General features: G+C 39.1%; 1 protein-coding gene across 6 annotated transcripts in view; it reads left to right on the forward strand.

Annotated features, from left to right (window-relative positions):
* LOC102312245 (suppressor of tumorigenicity 7 protein homolog) overlaps positions 1-20,286 on the forward strand; it is a 57,042-nt gene that overhangs the window by 5,104 nt on the left and 31,652 nt on the right. For 4 of the 6 annotated variants that reach the window (XM_042227179.1, XM_042227180.1, XM_042227181.1 and 1 more), the window contains exons 1-2: positions 12,592-12,616; positions 13,898-13,933. The exons of 1 other annotated variant lie outside the window; for it this stretch is intronic. In XM_042227179.1, the coding sequence (XP_042083113.1) occupies positions 12,607-12,616; positions 13,898-13,933 (46 nt within the window). In that variant the 5' untranslated portion in view covers positions 12,592-12,606. Of the gene's footprint in view, positions 1-12,591; positions 12,617-13,897; positions 13,934-20,286 lie in introns of those variants that run through there. One more of the 6 variants, XM_014338760.2, reaches the window with a different exon arrangement.

Here is a 20,286-nt window from a genome sequence, read left to right on the forward strand (position 1 = left end):
GGTTCATCTGTTTCACTCAACAATCGGCCATGTGCGTATGAAAACAAAGGCACTGCGCATGCGCGTTTTACTCATATTCTATCGCGATATTTCATTTTCCTATCGTTGCCTAACATTATACCAGTATTACCGTGAACGGTATAATATGGCCCAGCCCTACCAGCTAGTCCAACTTCAGTAACCCTACAAACGTCCCTGCTGTTTAGTTTTCTCTCTACATTTATCTTGGAAGTGACAGCAGAGCTGTACGGTTGAATTTTTTCAGAAATCTCTCAGTTAGAACATGCTATATCATGTTTAGGTGGAAACTAGTGCGCTAACTTCCTGCTAACTTCTAACTCTGTTAAATTTAATAAATTCTGTTTTCATGGATGCCTGGATGTTAAACTTAATTGTTACAACTATCTTCCCGATAAAAACCCTGAAAACCATACATTTCACACCTGAGCCTCAACTCTCGCGGCCCGGTACCAAACGACTCACGGACCGGTACCAGTCCGAGGCCCGGGGGTTGGGGACCGCTGTCTTACACAATTCATAATACAACTGTAACACTAGCAAGTCTGTTAAATTGCACAATCAGCACTTTTATCAGCTTCCTTCCTGGCTTCAGATGGGTTGAGCTAGAGTAACTTTTTTCTAGTCTTACTAACCAAAGCATTCAAGGATACACATATTCATGAAATGCTTTTCATACTACGCTTTTACTTTAACTCACAGTGCTACTTTGTCTGTAGCATCAAAGTGGCATCAAAAAAGAAATAAGTAAAGGGCTGTTTTTCCCCAAAGACTTCTATACAGCTGGGCATTAGGGGTGTGCAATGTAGCCCCCAAAATTATGCCATGATACTTCAAGAAACTTTGCAATTATATATGTGTTAGAAAAAAACCCCATAACAGTAAGTCAAATGTAAGCACAAAATTACAGTGTTTCAGTAAAATTGTAAAATTACTGCTTAGCATTTCAGTTTAACAGTAGATAAAATGACTTAGCCAGGTCACTTTTCACTAGCTTCACAATATTGTGTATAATGAAATTGAAATTGGAAAATAATTTTAGCCCTGGGATGTTAAATCTTGGTTCGAGCTTTTTAAGCAGCTGCTTATATCCTAGTCTACTTATCTACATCAGTAATTTCCATCCACCATTTATTGAAGTTCTGACCATTACTTCCTTCCAGAGTTGCTGGTTTCTTCTATCTGTAAGGGAAGAAATGCAGGTTTAAAGCACATCTGTGTTGGCTTCCTTTGCAAACCCTGAAACTATATCCCTTCTTTATATACAGTCTGTGGTTTAAACCTCCTCTTTACAGTTGATCTTATGGGACACATCATGCAAGGTGTTGAACTGATAACACAGTTTCACTTCCTCTTCCTGGCTGACACCAGTATATGCTTATAATATTTCTTCTTATTTTCTCCTTTACAATGAGAAATAAGAGCTTGTGGGATTCCCTCCCTTAAAACTGGCCAAGGTACTTCATCTAATCTCCATTTAGTTAGCCGTCACTCCTCATTAAACCTGTCCTTTTGCATCTTCCTTAGGTGATAAAAGTGATTAGCAATAACTTTACAACAAATCCCTTTTGTGGGTAGGAAAGCGAGACAACATGTTATGTAGTTGCTCTATGTTTTGATAAAGGGCATCTTATTTCATTATAGTGTTCGCTTGAATATAAAAAACAAGACAAAAAACTGCATGACTGCTTACAAAACATGTTGTATACAGTGGAATAAACCCTAATTATAAACTTTTTAGAGAAATATTTTATTACAGTGCTGCTGATTTTGCTGTGACTAAATCCTCTGTTTGGATGAAGCCAGGAAATCTTCTGTGAACAAAAACAAAACCTCCTGACAAAGTTTCTACCAATTTTATTTTTAATGCATATTCAACTCTTTCAAACTTGGTAGCTTGGTAAATATGCAGGGCACACTAATCAGCTCTGCTGCTTGACTTTCCTGAGAAGGTCAACAAATGTTACTATGACTTTATAGCAACATTATGCAGAATTGTCTCACAGTATAAGATGCATGTTCTCATTTTTTTTTTCGTGATGACGAAATATGGTGGTAATAAATTGCTCTGTTAAGCAAAAGTAAAACCTGCGTCTCATATAGTATATCAAACTGTCTATTGAGGCATATTTTAATGCAGATTACACTGAATTGAAGCTCATGTTGGCCTTCTCCTCACTGTGTGTATTAGATGGCTAAACTACACTATTGTCTGCTTTCAACAAGCTCGTGATTTGCTTATGCAGACGGCTTTGTGCTGAGTATCTGGTTCATTAATGATAATTTATCCAACCACTTGAGTCTTTTCACGCACACGCAGCAGCTCTCACTCTATCTGGACCCAATGGAGGCTCTGCCAGCTTCTTTTTACAGAGTATGTGTGATCTCAGACTGTGACAGCGGAAAATAATAGTCAGGTCTTTTACAGCTAATGAGTGGGGGTCGTGTCAGTTCCCTCACCTAAACCAATGATTGGTGTTTCCAGAGGTGTCTGAAGTGGGCAATTTTCTGTTGTTTTCCATGTGTGAGAAAGGGAATATCCAACCTGATTCTTCCAGAAATCTCCAGAGTTGATGGTTTCATAGATTGCTTGGCGCATTCACTGGGTACATGTGCGGTAGGGAAGAAAAAACTTAGACTAGTGGTAAAATAAAGTCACCTAAAATATAGACTGATGGACACATGCCTTTTTTGTTGTTGATTACTAACCAATCCAGTGTACAAACAATGGTAATGAGGACCGCCCTCAACAGTAAGCTGTTGAAACTGCCTTGACCTCCAGAATGGGCACCGTCATTTTGATGCACAGCTATAATACTCAAAATGTCAGAGTATAAGAAATTGAAGTTTAAAGGGAAGATTTACATACCATCTTTTTGATTGTGTAACATTGCTTACTAACCAATGCAGCAGAGCTATAATTGAACAATTTGTGTGGGGAATACTTGCAGGCTGATAATGTGATAAATTGTGTTTGGATTCAGACACATTCTTCAGGGCATTTTTCCCAAGCTTCATATTCCCCAGAGAAATAATAAATGCATCAGAAATAAAATCTCTTTGAAGACTGAATTTTTTTTCCTACTGTGAAAATGTTTCAAAAATGTCAGCCTGGGATAGAGAAATGATGATTCTGTACTGAGAGGAAGGTCCACAACTCTGATACCAACAAAAATATATCAAATATGCTCTTACATATGTTTATTTGGACATGTGTAGTGAGAAATTAAACACACACACACCTCCATTCTACTAAACACACTAAACACTACAGCATAAAATCAAGTTGTCTCAGATTGAATGAAGAATATAAGAAATGCTCTGAGTCAGCTGTGCGACGTGACACTGGCAACCACAGCACACATTCACCACAAAGCCAGATCAGACTGGTCAGAAACCTTTATTTAGAACCCGTGCAGCACACTGGTAACATGATCTCAGCCAGAAAAGTTAGCTCTACCTTTGACAGAGCATACAGCTCCGCCCTGCCTGAAAAGGTCCACAGGCTGAGTGGTTTTCTGCACAGAGCTATACACAGGGAGAACTTTCACATCAGAAACCCTTGATCACCCTTTAGACTGAAGGGTTATTTGAGAAGAACACTTCAAAGCCTAACAGCTGGTTGGTTAATATCTGACCTTCCATGTCTATAACTGCCCCGGCCAAATGAGAAAAGTCTTTTGGACTGTTGTGTAGGTACACTGCCTTTACACTGATAAGGGAAATGCAGGTAAAATCCATTGTCCTGTATGAATCCACTCAAAGAATTTATAGCAGTCATGAAGGAAAGGGTGTGATGAAAGATGTAGGGAGGGTAAAGAGAGTCATAGAAGCTAAAAAGTGTTTGTTTTTTGTTTTTCTTCCCAAAGTTGGAATATGGACTCCATCTCCTGAACTTGCTGTAGCTCAGTAGACGGAAGTCTTTTCATATTTTTTGATATCAGTATGTAAAATGGAAGTTGGACTGTTTAGATTTTAAGATACCAGCCTTATAAAATACACCACTTAATCAACTGTGGCCACAATCATGTTATACTGGCACGTTTGTGCAGCAGATGGCGTTTGCAGCAGTTCAAGAAACTAGCTTCTCTGTATACAGGATGTAGTGGTGTGATAAAGATACTACATACAAACAGATAATACATGCAGAAGATGCTAACATATTAACCACTCGTATTTGTGGTTGGTTTGGTTGATTTGTGCATTTTCTCAGCATAGCTGGCTGAATAATGAAACCTAAGAACAAGAGCACTGAATTCATGATTTGGGTCCAGCATCTAAATGTTAAATAAACTATTTTATTTATTTATTTTTTATTATACTACTATTTGCTACATGCCAAAGGCAGACGTTCGTCAGAGAAGACTAACAGCCACAGTACGACAACATGAAGCAAGTGATTATTTCCCCACCCTCTGTTCCTCTTTCTGACTTCCTATTTTACATACAGAGACAGTTTGATGAATGACATGGCATGTGGTGTGTATTTAAATGCTGTTAAGGTTTGACTTCTTGCATGTATTTGAATCTATGCAAACTGATTAAAATTAGCAAGACTCTGTGTAAAACTAAACACAACCATCTGAGAGATGGGGGGGGGGGGATCATCAGGCACTGTGTTTTGTCTCTTTCAGTATCAGTGCTGATGTGGCGATAGTATCTGGTGACAGCTATCAGTCATGAGAATACTGCTACTCCTTATTGGCGGGCATAAAAGTGAATGCATGATTTTGCAGCAGGGCGCGAATCAACCAATGCAATGCATCCAATGCATCTTGTAATAATTATTTTGTGTGTTCAGTATCATAAAAATGTCTGTTTCATTTTTCTGTTGTGAAGATGGCTAAGACTTCTTTGAGTCTCAATGTCCTGTTGACCTTCCAGTTTCATTTATCAGTGCTCGTTATAAGGCAAGGATGGTCCTGACTTTAGATCAGGTCACACAAAGTATTTCTGACCCAGTTAGCTAAACATATCACTGCATTTGAACAGTGACCATGTGTAGGTAATGAAAACTACACTGTCCGTCCTTCCTGTCCCGTGTGAGCATCTGGTAGTAGTAGCTGGGGACATGGTTGTTTAAAAAAAAAAAAGACTCTGTTGTTGTGTGTTTGAGCCAGTGGGCACAGTCCATATCTCATACTAGCTAACTTGAAGTGCTCTAAATTAATTCTCATTAGGCCAGAAAAACCCAACACTTTCTATTCAACTTGTCATTCAAATGGTAAATTTGATATGCTGGATTGATGGTGTGTCAACTAGGGCTGGGCCATATCATACCGTTCACGGTAATACCAGTATAATGTTGGGCAATGATAAGAAAATGAAATATTGCGATAGAATATGGGTAAAACGTGCATGCGCAGTGCCTTTGTTTTCATACGCACATGCCGGAAAAAGCATGGCCGTGACGGAGAATGAGAAGGGCGACAGTGGGTCGTGGAATGAAACAGACGAACCAGAACTGGTTTGCAAAAATGCTGCAACTTCAGTGGTGTGGAACTGGTTTAGCTTTCGTCCGTCAGATACACAACAAAGCACTATTTTTGGTAGCGCATGCTAGCGGGCCGTCATTATTACCGTGTTTTTTGGAAAATATGGCACACTTAAAATCAATCCTTTGATTTTTCTGAACATCGACAGTGCCCCTTATAATCCCGTGCGCCTTATGTATGAGTTCTGGTTGTGTTTACTGACCTCAAAACGATTTTATGTGGTACACGGCGCTCGAAAATCTGTCAAATGTTTTAGTACGACTTTGGTAAGCTACGAAGCCGCACCGCTTGATGGATTGTCATAGGAATGGGGCTATTGTAGGCAGGAGCCTCACGGAGTGATACGTACTGTGCTTCAACATAATATTAACGTGTTGTGTGTGTATAACCTCTTTCTAAGTTTTGTGGATATTATACATGGTTATGCTGAGGATATGTCGGCCAATTTCCACTGGAAATGCCTTTTGGTTAAACTGTCAGCAAGGAATTTGCATTTGCACTGTTAATTTTTTATATAACTTTAATGCACATAAAAAAACAGCTGCTTGTTTAAGTGAAAATACATTGATTTTTGTTTTTTGCAATAATAAAGTTGTGGAGTTGTAAAGTATTTTGTCTAGTGTCAGTTATATCGTTATCGGGAATTTTCAAATGTATATCGTGATAAATATTTTTGGTCATATCGCCCTGCTCTAGTGTAGAAACATTGAAAGGACACCAGCCATGGTTGGAAGGTCTTGGTCTCGTCCTAAAGTCTAAAAGAGGCTAAAAGAGAGGGTGAATTCTAATAGGTGTTAGATGCATTGACCTAACAAGGCTTATCTGCCCCAATTCTGTCTCAGACACTTTTGGGATATGTACCTAATTCTTTTTATAATTAGTTCTGCTTGTAATTTTAAAAATGGTATATTGGTGGGATGGCATATAGCATATGAGACTCAGCCACCGAGGTGACATTGTTCTAATGTTTTGGTTCTTTCTAATATTTGTCTTGTGAAGCTCATACTTTTTTTCACCTCATTATCACCTCATTCAACTCTACTGGAGCATCCTTCTCCTCCTCCTTTTATGCTTCTCCTCATTTTTCTCTTGCCGAAGGATGGCCACACTCCTCTCATGCTTATTTCAGTTGCTTAGCAACCAGAAGGAGATGCTTTTTTGGGGTGATACTTTGTGGTGGAACCGGAGGCGAGGTGAGGTGAGGTGTGTACTGTTCAGGAATTAATCGCTCATGAATGCAGTTCCACTGAAGAGAGGCCGTGTGGAGCACTATTTAAAGTAAAGCATTCATTGAAAGATGTCATTGTTCCTTTAGTCAATGCCTGACAAGTGTTCGAATTACCATTGGTTGGGTGAGCTAGGCCACCGTCAAATAAATCAACCAAATGAAAGAAAACAATCCATATGTTTTTGTCATTATTCATATGCACTTGTTTCATTTGTTCTTAGTACAAGAGTCCCCCTGCCTTTTACTGTCATTTACAGCTGTGCTAGTTTCACTTCTCTCTGTTCTGTTTCACTACCACCATTTATGTCTGTTTCACTTGCACAGAAAACAGAGGAAAGTGAAAGGAATATGAAGTTTTTTCATGTTGACAACACCACTCTACTTCACTGCAAGTGTAATAAAGTCTCCCCAATGAGTGTGAATCAATTAAAGGTGTTGGAGACATGGCAGTTTATTACAAAATGTGTAGTTTTCATTAGAACACTAAAACTAGAAAATGCATTTTCTCAACAAACTGCAGCTGATGATAGCTGACTGTTTTGAGCTGAAATGAAATAATTTCTAAATGTTAAATTAAAAATATTGAATGAGCTGAAAAATAAAGAATTTTTCACCTGAAAACAAAAGTGTAGAAATGTTGAAAGCTGACATTCACACAGAAGAAGTTGAAAAGTAGCTGAACATGTTTAAAATGTAGATGAGAAAAAGCTGAATGATGACAAAACAACATTTGGAGTCAGACAAAGCTCCCAAAATGCATCTGAAAATAAAACGCATCTCTATGGATTACTTAGAACATACTCCCATCACTTGGATCCACACAGTTCAAATAGTTTACATCTTTGGGCTTTGAAAGACAGCCTGTTGGAAAGAGAACAATGATGTCTACGTTTTGAGGGTGAAATGATGGCTGTAGAGCACAGGTGTCGAACTCCAGGCCTCGTTGATCCAACACAGCTGATTTAAATGGCTAAATTACCTCCTCAACATGTCTTGAAGTTCTTCAGAGGCCTGGTAACGAACTCATCATTTGATTCAGGTGTGATGACCCAGGGTGAAATCTAAAACTTGCAGGACACCGGCCCTCGATGCCTGCTGTAGAGCAAGCACTGTGCACACAGTGGCAGTTGAAAGATAAGTTTTTAAGATGAATCTTGGCAGTGACAGACAGAGCTCATTAAGCAGGCAGGTGTGAGCCACCTGGGGTGGGGTGCCACTCCAATGGCACCCCACACAAACACGTGCCTGTCTGCTGCTGGTTTAAATAAACAGAAACTCCGAAACAAATGCTTCCCAATAGGGCTGTTCGATATAACGATATATATCAGCTGACGATATAAAAACGTCTATCGTTTCATTTTACGCTATCATTTGTTTCGTGGTGTCGCAAAATAAACTGTTTACGGCAATACTTTATCATCATTGTGATGGTCACTGTGGTGGCTATATTAATTTCTTAAAGTTCTCTCTTTCTCTTATATTTAATATAACCACACTACAGACGGACAAGCGCCTGTTTTTATGCGTTGTGGTTAGCAACAACGACGGTAACAGCATCGCGTGTCCGCTTGTTAATGTTCCACATAAACCTTTCACAATAAAGCTCAAGATCCTGTTGAGACTTTTCAAAATAAACTGAATCACGTGAAAGAGCAGATTTTTTACGAATGAGAAGTAAAAAAGAGCCGGCAGGTGCTAAAAAACAAACCTTAGACTCAAACGTTAGAACAGGCTTTTCCCTGCAGCACGCCGTGTAATAAGTACTCACAAAGAAAACGGCGGCCGTTACAACTTATGTCTAAAAATGTATAGTTTCATGCATCGGTTAAAACACTCGACTCGAGCTACAGGACGCGCAGCTGGAAACACTTCCCGCAAGACGAGCTGCCCGAGATTCACAGAATTTACAGAAAATGTTACATTTTTGTGATTTATATCGTTATCGGGACGATAGAATTCTTATATCGGGTTATGAGATTTTGGTTATATCGCACAGCCCTACTTCCCAACAGAAAACTACAAGTAGTATTGACAAAATTCTTTCACTGTGAGCACCAGCAATGTCCAGTCTACAGAATTCTCAGTTCTCATGTCTGTCGAATTTATTATATGGACGTGGTGACAGTGTAAAGGCAGCCCGTACTTCTGATTTTCAGACGAATTTTGGGAGCCATTTTAACATTGGACTCTATGGAAAAGTTTCATGGAGGAGACTGTGCATTGGTGGCATTTATGAAAGAACCATAACATCCTTTACAATAACAATAACATTGGATGAAAGAGGGCAATGGTGCTGTTATTTTGAGGGTAAAATGATGGTTGTAGACCAAACGCTGTGGACAACGCAGCAGTTTAAAGAGAAGATTTTAAGATAAATTTTTCCCTTGCTCCCACTCAAGCAGTTGACCTGTCTCACTCACATTAACATTCTGTCCCATACACACCCATTCTAAACTCTGAAACGGGTGAAAAAAAGCATGAAACTTAAACTGGACCTGAAGAAAAAGTATAAAAGATATTAAAAAGACAAATACAAGCTGAATAGTTCAATGTTGTGGCTTCATTTTACAGTTTGAATGGTGTCTGTCGGTCAGTGTATGTGGAAGTAGTCAGAGTTAAGAGGAGTAAGTTGAATGAGAATTTGAAGATTCTCCCATTGAAATACATTGTAAATGTTTGTTGAAAATTTAAAAAATATAAAAGTTAAAAATGAGAAAAATACAAGCACACATGTCTAAAAGAAGAGGAATCTAACAGTGGTTGAACAGTGTTGAAGGAGATAGCGTACAAAAAACATAGGTAAGATGAAAAGTGGAAGAACAATACTGTGGATGCTTAATCAGCATCCACACTAAATGAAACAAAAATGGGAGCTGAGAGGAAACAGTAAGGCACACAAAATGTTAATGTAAAAGCCCAGCTGCAACACTTCCGTATGGAAAGAACCTCAAGTCACTTCAGTAAGTTTTTGCTTTGTTCTCCATTTCTTGAAATCTAAATTCTTTAACCTCCTAAGACCCAAACTCCTCTTTGCTATTTGGGCTGATTGGGACATGATGAATGTAAAAACAAAGAATGTTTGTTTAGCATGCTAAAACCAGACCTTGCTGATCTGACATAAGAGCAGAGCACGCTGCATGTTGTAAAGTCCCAGCTTGCTTCCCCTCACCTCTCCAATTACACAAGGGGCAGCTATCTCAAGCTGCCCCTTGTGTAATTAACAGAATCTCAGGAGTCTTTATTAAGAGTGGAAGGATTGTCAGTGCACTGCAAAGCTTGTTCATCTTATCAAGTCTACTCTGTTTCTCAAAACTTTGAATATTTCAATACAACATAGAGCTTACTGTATATGATTATTCAATTTTCTTCGAGGGGAAAAAACGTACTGGGGTTGTTCACTATTCTCATTTTAGCTCAGTATGAGAGTCATTTACAGCTGTGTCAGATCAGTCAAACGTGGCATGCTGTTGCAATGCTGTTGCATGGTCCATGCTCAAAGATGCTAATCAGACACCAATCAGGCACCTGATGATCATTGCCTAGGGTAGCAGAACTTTTTAAAGTGTAAAGTGTTTTACAGTTTGAATAGAAGCCACTCATTAAAGATAATTATACATGTTCCACCAGACATAGTCAAACCTATGACCAACATGTAATGGGAGAATGATTAAAGTAAAGCTAACCTATAAAATGATTTTTCAGCAGTCATTTAAAACAAACTAGAGATTCAGCTGGACTGGCTGGACTGAGGAAGGCTATTTCAGGATATTGGTGCTACAACCCCAAAAGTGTCTTCTGGTTTTAAAATAAGAGGATGGAACAGAGATGTTGATCAGATGATCTGAGGGGCTGTCTGCTGTAATAATGTCTCAGTAGCTCTGCTATATAAACAGGAGTCTGACCATGTAGAGCTTTATATGTTAATAATAGAATTTTAAAGTGACTTCTGAATTTTGCTGGAAGCAAGGTGTGATATGTCCAAAATGATGCCAATGTTCTTGGCATATTCTGATTCTGATATGTTTTGATATTGCTAGTGAGTGAGCTGATGTAATGACTGACCTCTCTGAAGAAGTTGCTACCAAGTTGCTAAGAACCACAGTTTTAGGCCAGAATTGAGATGGAGGGAATTTGAGTGAGGCACTGAATGAGAAAATACTGTTGTTAATATAGTGGCATGGTCAGAGATGTCTTGTAGGACTAAAAAGGAATATTCACCTCTATCCGAGTGTATAAGACTGCCATTAGTAATATTCAGTAATAGAGTTTTAGTGCTGTGGTTTCATCGGTAACCAGAATTTATCAAAGACATTGTTTCTCTTCACCAACTGAAAGAGGTGATGAATGACAACTTTCTCAAGGCTTTTTAAAAAGAATGGCAGTTTGGAAATGGGTCTGCAATTATCTAAAACAATGGGATCTAGGGAGGTTGTTTTTTTGTTTTTTTTTTTTAATGTCAATTGGGCTGGAAGACATGCACATATATGAGACTATTGATAATAGAAAAAGTATGTGTTAATATGGGCACAACAGAAAACTGAAATTTCAATCTGGCATTCAACAGGAAGAAAGCATGGACAGTCTCTTGGGGGCGGGTGGATTTAGTAGGTCAGCAGAGCATATGCTGTGCAACTTTGAGACAAGTGGTGATGGTGGAGCAGCAGTATTAGCATGTTAGTGTGGAAGAGTAAACTGTGGAGGCCAATTACATTAAGCATTTTCTGGTGTTTTATGCTTTCTATATACAGTACACCTGCCAAGGAGAACAGCCCTGATTTAAACATGTTTAGGATGTTAGATATTAACTAAGAGTAACACAATAAGCACCCTATCACTTATGACTATTGAATGGTAGTTGGAGTTTTAATGGTCAATGGCTTTTCTCCATAGAACACCAGGAGGCAGTTGGTACTCGAGGTAGCACATTTTTCACAGGAGTTTCATTTTGATAAGTGTGTTTTTTATGTGGGAGGTAGATTGTAGAGTGTAACAGGATAGCAGTGATTTTTAACATGTAAAAGTAGCATAGTGATATGTGGCTAAACTCTGTGTGCTAAGAACGGGCACATGCGCTATGTTCTTCCATTAGTAGGTAGGTGGGCCCAGAGGTAAGCGTGTGGCTAGGGTTCATGGAAATGATAGATTAAGATGTAAATATGTAGCTATATTTCATATAAGATGTAAATCTTAAAATATTTTTTTATTATTCTAACCTAACACCAGATTTTCCTTATAAGAAAACTATGTTTTGACTCAATACTGCTGATTTCACATATTTTAACTTAGTAGCAGGGTTAGAGAAGGGGTCTCTTGCCTGTGGTTGAAGAACAAAGACGTGGTGGAGGAGGAGGAGGTGGGTCTATGAGACACAAAAGATGAGAGGCCTCCAACAGTACACGCTCGTCTCTTCAGCAGCTGAGCTAATCCACATGCTAGCTGTCTTCATCGTATTCACAGTGGGGGCCATTAAAGTGTCCGGCTGGATGACCATTTATCTATTTAGGTTTGTAGGCTGGTTGGACAGAAGCTGTTGTGCAGACTGTATCTATTCATTTCCCTAAAGCAGGTTTAGGGCAGATTGCCGCTGCACAGTTGCTGGGTTTTGTGTTTATTTTATTACATTTAGTACCAGTCTTCATTAAGGTGTTACAGTGTGCAATAACGGGCACCTCAGGGTATATGTGTGTCCTAAAAGAGGCGGATCATGGTGTCCTGAATACACTGACCAAACGGTTTCTTGGTACATTGCAGGTTTTTGTTTATTTTAATTTTTTTTATGAATTTTTATAGTGCTTTAGATACGTGCTTACCTATAACTGTCAAACAGAGCAAACACCAATATTTATGCCACTGTACAGCAGTCTCATGACAGCAGGTGAGTAACACTACCATTAAGTTTCTTTCTGTCTTCTATATAATTTCCACTCGCAGTTGCTCTGTTTAATTGTAATCTTACATAACTATCTACTGTGTGTTGTTGTTGCTATTATTATTGTTATTATTATTGCTAAAATAATTCACATTATTGATAATATTGCGATTTAATTTTAAAGTCTTCTGTGCAAGTTTGATTGATGATGTTGTGATCATGGCAGAACATTTTTTGTTCTGGCTCGCTGATGGCCGTGTGTGTGTGTGTGTGTGTGTCAATAGCAAGTAAATACACAGTAGTCTCCAATGCTCTGCTTCATACTTGTTTCAATTTGTCGAACTAACAGATGTAAGCCCCCAGCCCCCTTCGCTGCTTCATTGTGTGTGTGTGTGTGTGTGTGTCCTGTTTGTATCTGTAGCCCTACCTCTGCCTTTTCTCTCTTTCTCTTTTTTATCATCTAAGTATGCTTCCCCCTTGCTTTCCCATTTCTCGTCCATTCTCATATTTTCCTCTGTTATCTTTTTCTCATCTGCTCTTTTATTGCATCCAGTCTGCTTGTGTTTCTCCTTCTTCCCCCCCCCCCTCTTTTCCTCCTTTCCTCTCTCCATCTAGCAGTAGTTGTCAGTCAGTCTTTGACAGCTTTCTCTCTCTCCCTGCTCTGTCCTGACGTCACTCTCTGTTTGCATAGCTATTGTCTTACAACGGCTGCAGTAACAGTGGCAGGAGCTTCCTTGCCAGATTTTCTTTTTTCACTCCCTCCTTTTAGCTCTCCTCTCCCCAGGAAAGACTCTCCCTCTCCCCCACAATCTCACGGTCTCTCTCTTCATTAGTAAATCGTACAGTGGAATGAGAAGTGAGAGAGTGATGGAGAGGATAAGGAGGAGGAGGATATAGACTGCAGAAAAGCAGAGATGCAGTAGCTAGCCACAACCACTTCTCCGTGTCTGGATTTGCTGCGGCTGTGAAGGATTTCTGCCAGTTTTTATTTTATGTTTATTTAGTACTTGATTTAATCCTCCAAAAGCCTCCTTTTTTTTGGCAGCTGCACTAGCTGTGTGTGTTTGTGTGTGTTTGGAGGAGGGCTTTTAAAGCAGCAACGGATAGCGGAGCTGGGGCATCTGGCTGTCTGGGAGGCAGCGACGGCCGGCTGGCTGCATTGTGTTGCTTTGATGACCCCCGCTGTGTAGCTGCCTGCTCATCAACCTCCCTTCTCTCTCTTTCTCTCTCACCCTCCCCTTTCTCTCTCCTCTCTTTCCTCCTCCTCCTCCTCTCTCTCCATCACAGCTCCCGGCCCAGCCATGTTCGGCACTGAGTCCTCATGTAAGTATCATCACCATCCTTCCGTCTGCCCTGTGTTTGTCTTTGTTTATGGACCTTTTATATTCTTGTGTGTGTGTTTTCTCTGAGGATGAGGAGGAAAGGGAATATGCTAGCTTTCCTCTTCTGTTGCGTTCCACCTTTCCTCATCTCCCTCTCCTCTCTTGTCTTCTTCCTGTTTTGCCTCCATGGTTGCTGGTGGCAGATTGCATGGGGAGAAATCTGGGATCTACCATTTTAGCACAGAGGGTCGGCACTACAAGCTAGCTGGACATGCTGACTGAACCGCCTACCCTGTATTCTCTCTGAGCCTTACCGTGTGTGCATTTCAAATTAACACAAAAAAAGGACCTCCCGTCTCTATGCATTTTCTGTCCTCTTCATAGTAATAGCTTGCTCTTTGAATGAACATGTGTTCTTGTGCATGTTTATGTGAGTGAGCATGTCGGAAGATGGATGCTTTGACCAGAGTTGCATTGTCTCCAGAAGCATCAGTCTGCGCTCTGCTTCTTTCTTATGGCTCAGTCAGATCGCTGCGAGGTGTGAGCTTAGCATTTCCTGTCTTAAATGCTACTGAATCAAGCATAGCACACTGCTCTTCTATATGTATGCACGTGTGTCTTTGGACACCGATCAGCCCCTCACCTCCCTCTGAAGTGTTACTAGTGTTGACGTTAAGGTGAGCCAGTGTACTTGTTTCTCCCATTACAGGAATCCTTTTTGCTTAGATCAATACTGTGATGGCTCACTCTACTACCTGCTCATTGTTTTCAGAAGGCCTGAGCTTATGTCATTGATCCTGTCTTGATTGCACAGTCGAGGCTAAAACTAACTTGTTTTGATGTGCGATCATAGCTAGCATGCACACCGGCAATTGCACCAGGAGTGGTTTAGAGCCTAATCTTTGTTTATGAAATGTGCAGCTGATTGGATGACACTGTGCAATATCTTGTAATGGCTTAATGTTGTTGTTGGTGGAGTTTTATTTATTTTTTTAAAGAAATTAAAAGTGGAGATCTTTAGATTTACAATTGCAGGCAGTCATTTTATGAATCAGAAAAGAAGCAATAACAACTTAGATGAAACTTGTGTAAAATATACAACTCCTGCTAATAGTTTAAAGTGTGCTAGATGCTTAACATGTCTGACCTACCTTTGAACATGCACGCCATTTCCAAGGAAACATATTAATGGAAATGTTAGAGCATGCAACATCTGCATTTCCACTTAAATAAATAATACACACATGACTATCAGTGCTTGGTTCATCTGAAATGACTCCAGGTTACAATGGCAGTACGTCTTTAACTGGCAACAATCCTCTGAGGAAGTAAGTGGTGCATCCAAAATGGGGTTATGAAAATGGAAAATACACTTATTTTCCAGTGGAGGGAAAAAAAGTTAATAAATAAGATAACACTCTAGTCATTGCTTTAAAGATGTACAGACCAGTCATGCTTTAGTGCATAGTCAACTCCTGATGGTGCATTTCCATCCAGGGAAAAGCCCTGTAGTGCAGTAGTACTGTCTGATTTCAAATTAAATGGTGTTGTAGCTAACTCCCGCTTTAGATAGTAATTTGTATTTCTGTGCTTCATTACTTTTTCATTAGATGTAATAATTTTATATCAGATGCACAGTTGTTTATGGACACCATTCTACTTGGCTGTAGCAGAGATGGTACCTGTGACCTTTATTTGGCAGCTTCTCCTCGCTGCCCACTATTCTGAGTTCTGTCCCATTTTGACACAGGCCTGCCAGTCTTTCCATTTTGTCATGTCTGCAGTTTGATACAGGTTGGTTATTAAAGCATTACTGCGTGGTTTTTTGTTTGTTTGCTTGTTTTTGTTTGTTATTAAACAGTAACTCAAAGGACATAATGCTGCATTAAATCTACAGCAAATCCATAACACAGACGAGAGGAGGTCAAGTATGAGTATAGTTCTGATCAGTTCACAGGATATGATTATAGGAGATCGTGAGCACAGTGTTTGCATTTCTTTATGAAAGGATGTACACTTATTTGACTGACGTTTTTAAAATTACAAGTCAGAGCTCGCGATCGTAAACATGCCTTGAACAAACACATTTACTAACTGTTGTGCTTTCCTTGTGGTCATCATACTTGGCCACCTGGCAAATTAAACTGAAAGTACTATCATGCAAAATTTGGCCAATCCCACTGATTCTTGTTTGAACAATACTCTCACCAACACAGTGTATATGTAATGTTGGATGTGGATATTCTTATTTCCGCACATCTTTGTAGGAAGTCATTCGTGACTTCTTGGGTGTTTCCTGACAATAAGCACAGACAGACTACAAAAACACAACGTTCATTTGGCTCTTTAGGTTTAAGTAATAAACTCAACAGTGTTTGTTGACATGGTTAACCGGGACCCATTTTTATAGGCTATCCTTTGAAATAGCTTTGTTGTGAAAACGGCTTGGGTCCAACAAACACTGCAACAGGAAATAAACCACGGCAATTTTTAGTGTTTATTCGAAACACTAAAATCGTCTCTGGAAATCCTTTGTGTAAGATCATTTTTATAGGAAACCATCCTGCAATACATGGAATATCTTACTTTATCTCTTATTTTTGGGGCTAGATGAAGCTTTCATAAGGCTTGTCAAGTCCTGCTAAGCTTTCGCAGCAGACTGTGTGGCTGTGAGAAAGAACTCAGGGGTGTCTGATTTGCGTATTGTTCAGAAGATCATCTCCTCTCAAGTAGGTGTAGAAGGTAAGAGGAACAAAAACTTCTAGATAATCCTAATTTAGAGCTCAAATGTAAATGGCTTTATCCTTTTTTTGTTTGTTTGTTGTTGTTTTTTTGTTTTTTTTGCAGTGTTTTACTGTTTTAAAATGAGCTATATTTTGAGACATCGCAGTTAGAGTGACTAGTCTATTTTGAGCTCTGTGCAGCATTGACATTGTAGGTCGGTGTTCAGGTTTGGTGGGAAATGTGCCGAATTGCTTTCTGGCTCTAAAATCTGTTCTCTCTTTCTAATAAGGACAGATGGTAGCAGGAGAGAAAAGCCTGGGAAGTCACTTCCAACATGTTTGTCCTCTTCAGTACAGCAAAAGATAAATGTGCACCATATTTATTGATTCTTGTTATATAAAGTAGAACTAATTTGGCAGTACATGTAGGATAGTATATGGATGTGACAGCTGTAATTTTTCTGTATCTGCTTATTGAACAATCTTCTTTATTTATTTTTACAGTTGAGCAAAAGGAATGTGACTTTATAACAGGTGAACAAATACAGATAAAATATGTGCTAATGCAGCAGAATTCTGTTTAACCAGACTAATATTTTGATATCATGAATTAAATTTTCCCAAAGGTGTTATGGAAGTGTTGAAATATACTGGCAATTCCTCTCAGTTGGATTTCTAAACTTATGGACCCGCAAATATCAACTACTTTGCACACTTCTGTGAACAGTTACCTTGTGTCACAGTCATAAACACACACACACAGATGGGACTCATTTGTACATACGTTTGACCTCAATAGCTGTTACCTTCCTGTCCCCTTCTTTTCAGCAAAGTAGGTTTTAGGTAATGGTAACTGTGTTGTGCCTTCCTTTTTTGCTCTCATTTTGGCCTGTTTGTTATAGGGTGCTGTGAGGAAGTGGTTCAGTAGTTCTACAGTCAGTCTATACTTGATCAGAATTGAGGTCAGTACGTACAGCTTTCTAGATTGTATCACTTCGTTCAGTAGCCTTGAGACTAATTATTGTATGGTGTTAAACTGTCTTAGGAGGACATGATGATCTTATCATGGATGTGAACTCGAAGAAATCAACAGTGGCATAGGACTGTTTCTATTGGCGTTATTATTACTTTAATAGTCCTTGGATTTAAGAAGTAAGAAGTAAATGTCTTGAGACTTACTTTTCTGTGGACACAGAAACCATGGACAAACAGTGATTCTTGTTTACAACTTTTTTTTTTTTAAATCTCCATGGATGTCCATATGGAGTATTGTGCTCACCATCACTGACTTGGAGAGACAGTTGACAGACTACACCAATTATAGCTAGCTTTCACAGTGACATTTCTGGTATGTTACTGTGACGGTATGTAAGGAACAAACTGTTGGAAACAGGAGTGTAGATAAACTAACACTGGCTGTCTTGTGTTGATGTAGACGAGAGACTCTGGGTCCTTTTCAAAAGAGTGTTCGCTCCATTACGGCGTGTGCAGAAGAGCGATTTGGGCATTCTTTTGGTCAATATTACAGTGAATGTAACAAAAAAACCAAGCAAACATGTAGATGTAGGATATGCTTATAAGTAACTATGACACAGTATAGATAACTTTTTCCCCCTTGATATTTTTTTTTTTTTGTTCAGATGCTCAGATATGTCTTTTCCTATGTTTCGAACATTTGTAACGTTACCTTGTGTCTCGCATAAGTAGCGTACATGCAATGCTAACTGTAAGAACATATTAAGCCTGCAAAGATTTTCTCCCAGGTTAATTGATTGTTTATCGATCTAAGTTCATGGTAAGTTTGAGTATATATATGTGATCAATACTTTCAGGGTGAATTGTGAACCTTGGCAGCTGTTTGTTTGGAGCATTTCTTCAACATAAAACACAGGGATAACCATTAGACATGATGACTTACAGAAAAAAACAAATGGGGGAAAAATGGCTTGAAGTGTTATGGTAGCTGAATTGCAGAAGGCATGAGCATTTTTTTAATTTATTAAGGACACACTGATGCCAGCTGAATAATTTCACCCTCAAATAGATGACCACAAAATGCTGATTTGCTGGTTTCAAACCAGTACTTCTTTAAAAGTGCTGTTCAGACAGTTTTTATCTTTTAAAGGAAGCCTGAGAAACCAGCAGATAAAGGACAAACACATGAGCCTCTGTATAAAACACTGATAAAAGACTGGCACGAAGGGAAAATGTGAATTTTGTGTTGCTACCACTTCACAAATACCTCAGTGTTTCTATAAAATTGAAGCTAATCATTAAAATTTCTACCAAAATATTTGTGCTGTGTAACCATTTCCACCCCTTCATAATGCATAATGCACTCTTTGGCCACATGCCTGCTTTGCCTGAAATCAATAATCATCACCTGGGCTTCAGATACATTTGGGATCAAGAAGTTATGATACCAAGAAGTAAAATCTGTTGGAGTATTTCTGTTGTTTGTTGAAATTTCTCTGTTTTCTAGTCAATGTGGTGTCGCAGAAACATAATAGCTTCCCTCATGACTGCTCCTGCATCCATCAGTGGATATTAATGAAGTACACTGACTCTCTGTCAGTCAAGACATCTGAGGACAGGCCTGTGCAGCAATTTAAATAGCATAGTAACCCATCTATTAAGATACGGATACTTTTATGAATGAAAAGCCAGCAGACAGTGTTACTTTATATTCACAAAATATTTATTAATGTAAGTTTAACTGTTTGATTTCCTGTTCTGCACTGACTTTAGCTTCTGAGTCTCTCTCTGCACTGATTGTATTTCTCCTCCCACCAACTTCTGTATAGTAATAATGACTTGTAACTGTTCTTTTAGGCAAGTAGCCCAGCTGACAGCTTTGCAGAGGAAGCAGCCATGTATATGAATCTTCTCTATGTTTATGTACTTATCAGTAATAATTTGGGTCACATTGTCAATGGAGCGTCGATCCTTTGTTTTATGTAGTGCTATCCACCCAAACATAATCCTATGTTTGTTATGGACTCTGGAAATAGCTTCTTTCTTTTTCTTTTCTTTTCTTTTTCTTTTTATCCCTCAGCCATATAAAACGCTGATGGAGTATTGTTGTCATCCTGTTGGGCGGACAGCGTGGACACCATGGACACCCAAGTATATAGAGGCAATAACTCGGGAACAAGACCATGTAGCATTTTTGAAATTCATACCATCTGCTAAAAATCTTGGACGAGTTTCAGTGACTTCGACCTCAAGGTCAGAGATCAAATTTTCTGAAAATCTTATGAATGCAGTAACTCAAGAAGAATATCACCTCGGATTTTCAAATTAATCCCATTTGCTAGGAGGCTGGGGGATAGTACTGCCGGCCACCAGTATTTTTATAGTGGGGAAACCATCCCTATCCCATACAGTGGGGCAAAAAAGTATTTAGTCAGCCACCGATTGTGCAAGTTCCCCCACCTAAAATGATGACAGAGGTCAGTAATTTGCACCAGAGGTACACTTCAACTGTGAGAGACAGAATGTGAAAAAAAAATCCATGAATCCACATGGTAGGATTTGTAAAGAATTTATTCGTAAATCAGGGTGGAAAATAAGTATTTGGTCAACAACAAAAATACAACTCAATACTTTGTAACATAACCTTTGTTGGCAA

The sequence above is a fragment of the Haplochromis burtoni genome, unplaced genomic scaffold (assembly GCF_018398535.1).
Source record: "Haplochromis burtoni strain Fernald_Lab_line unplaced genomic scaffold, NCSU_Asbu1 Contig_248, whole genome shotgun sequence".
NCBI lineage: Eukaryota > Metazoa > Chordata > Actinopteri > Cichliformes > Cichlidae > Haplochromis > Haplochromis burtoni.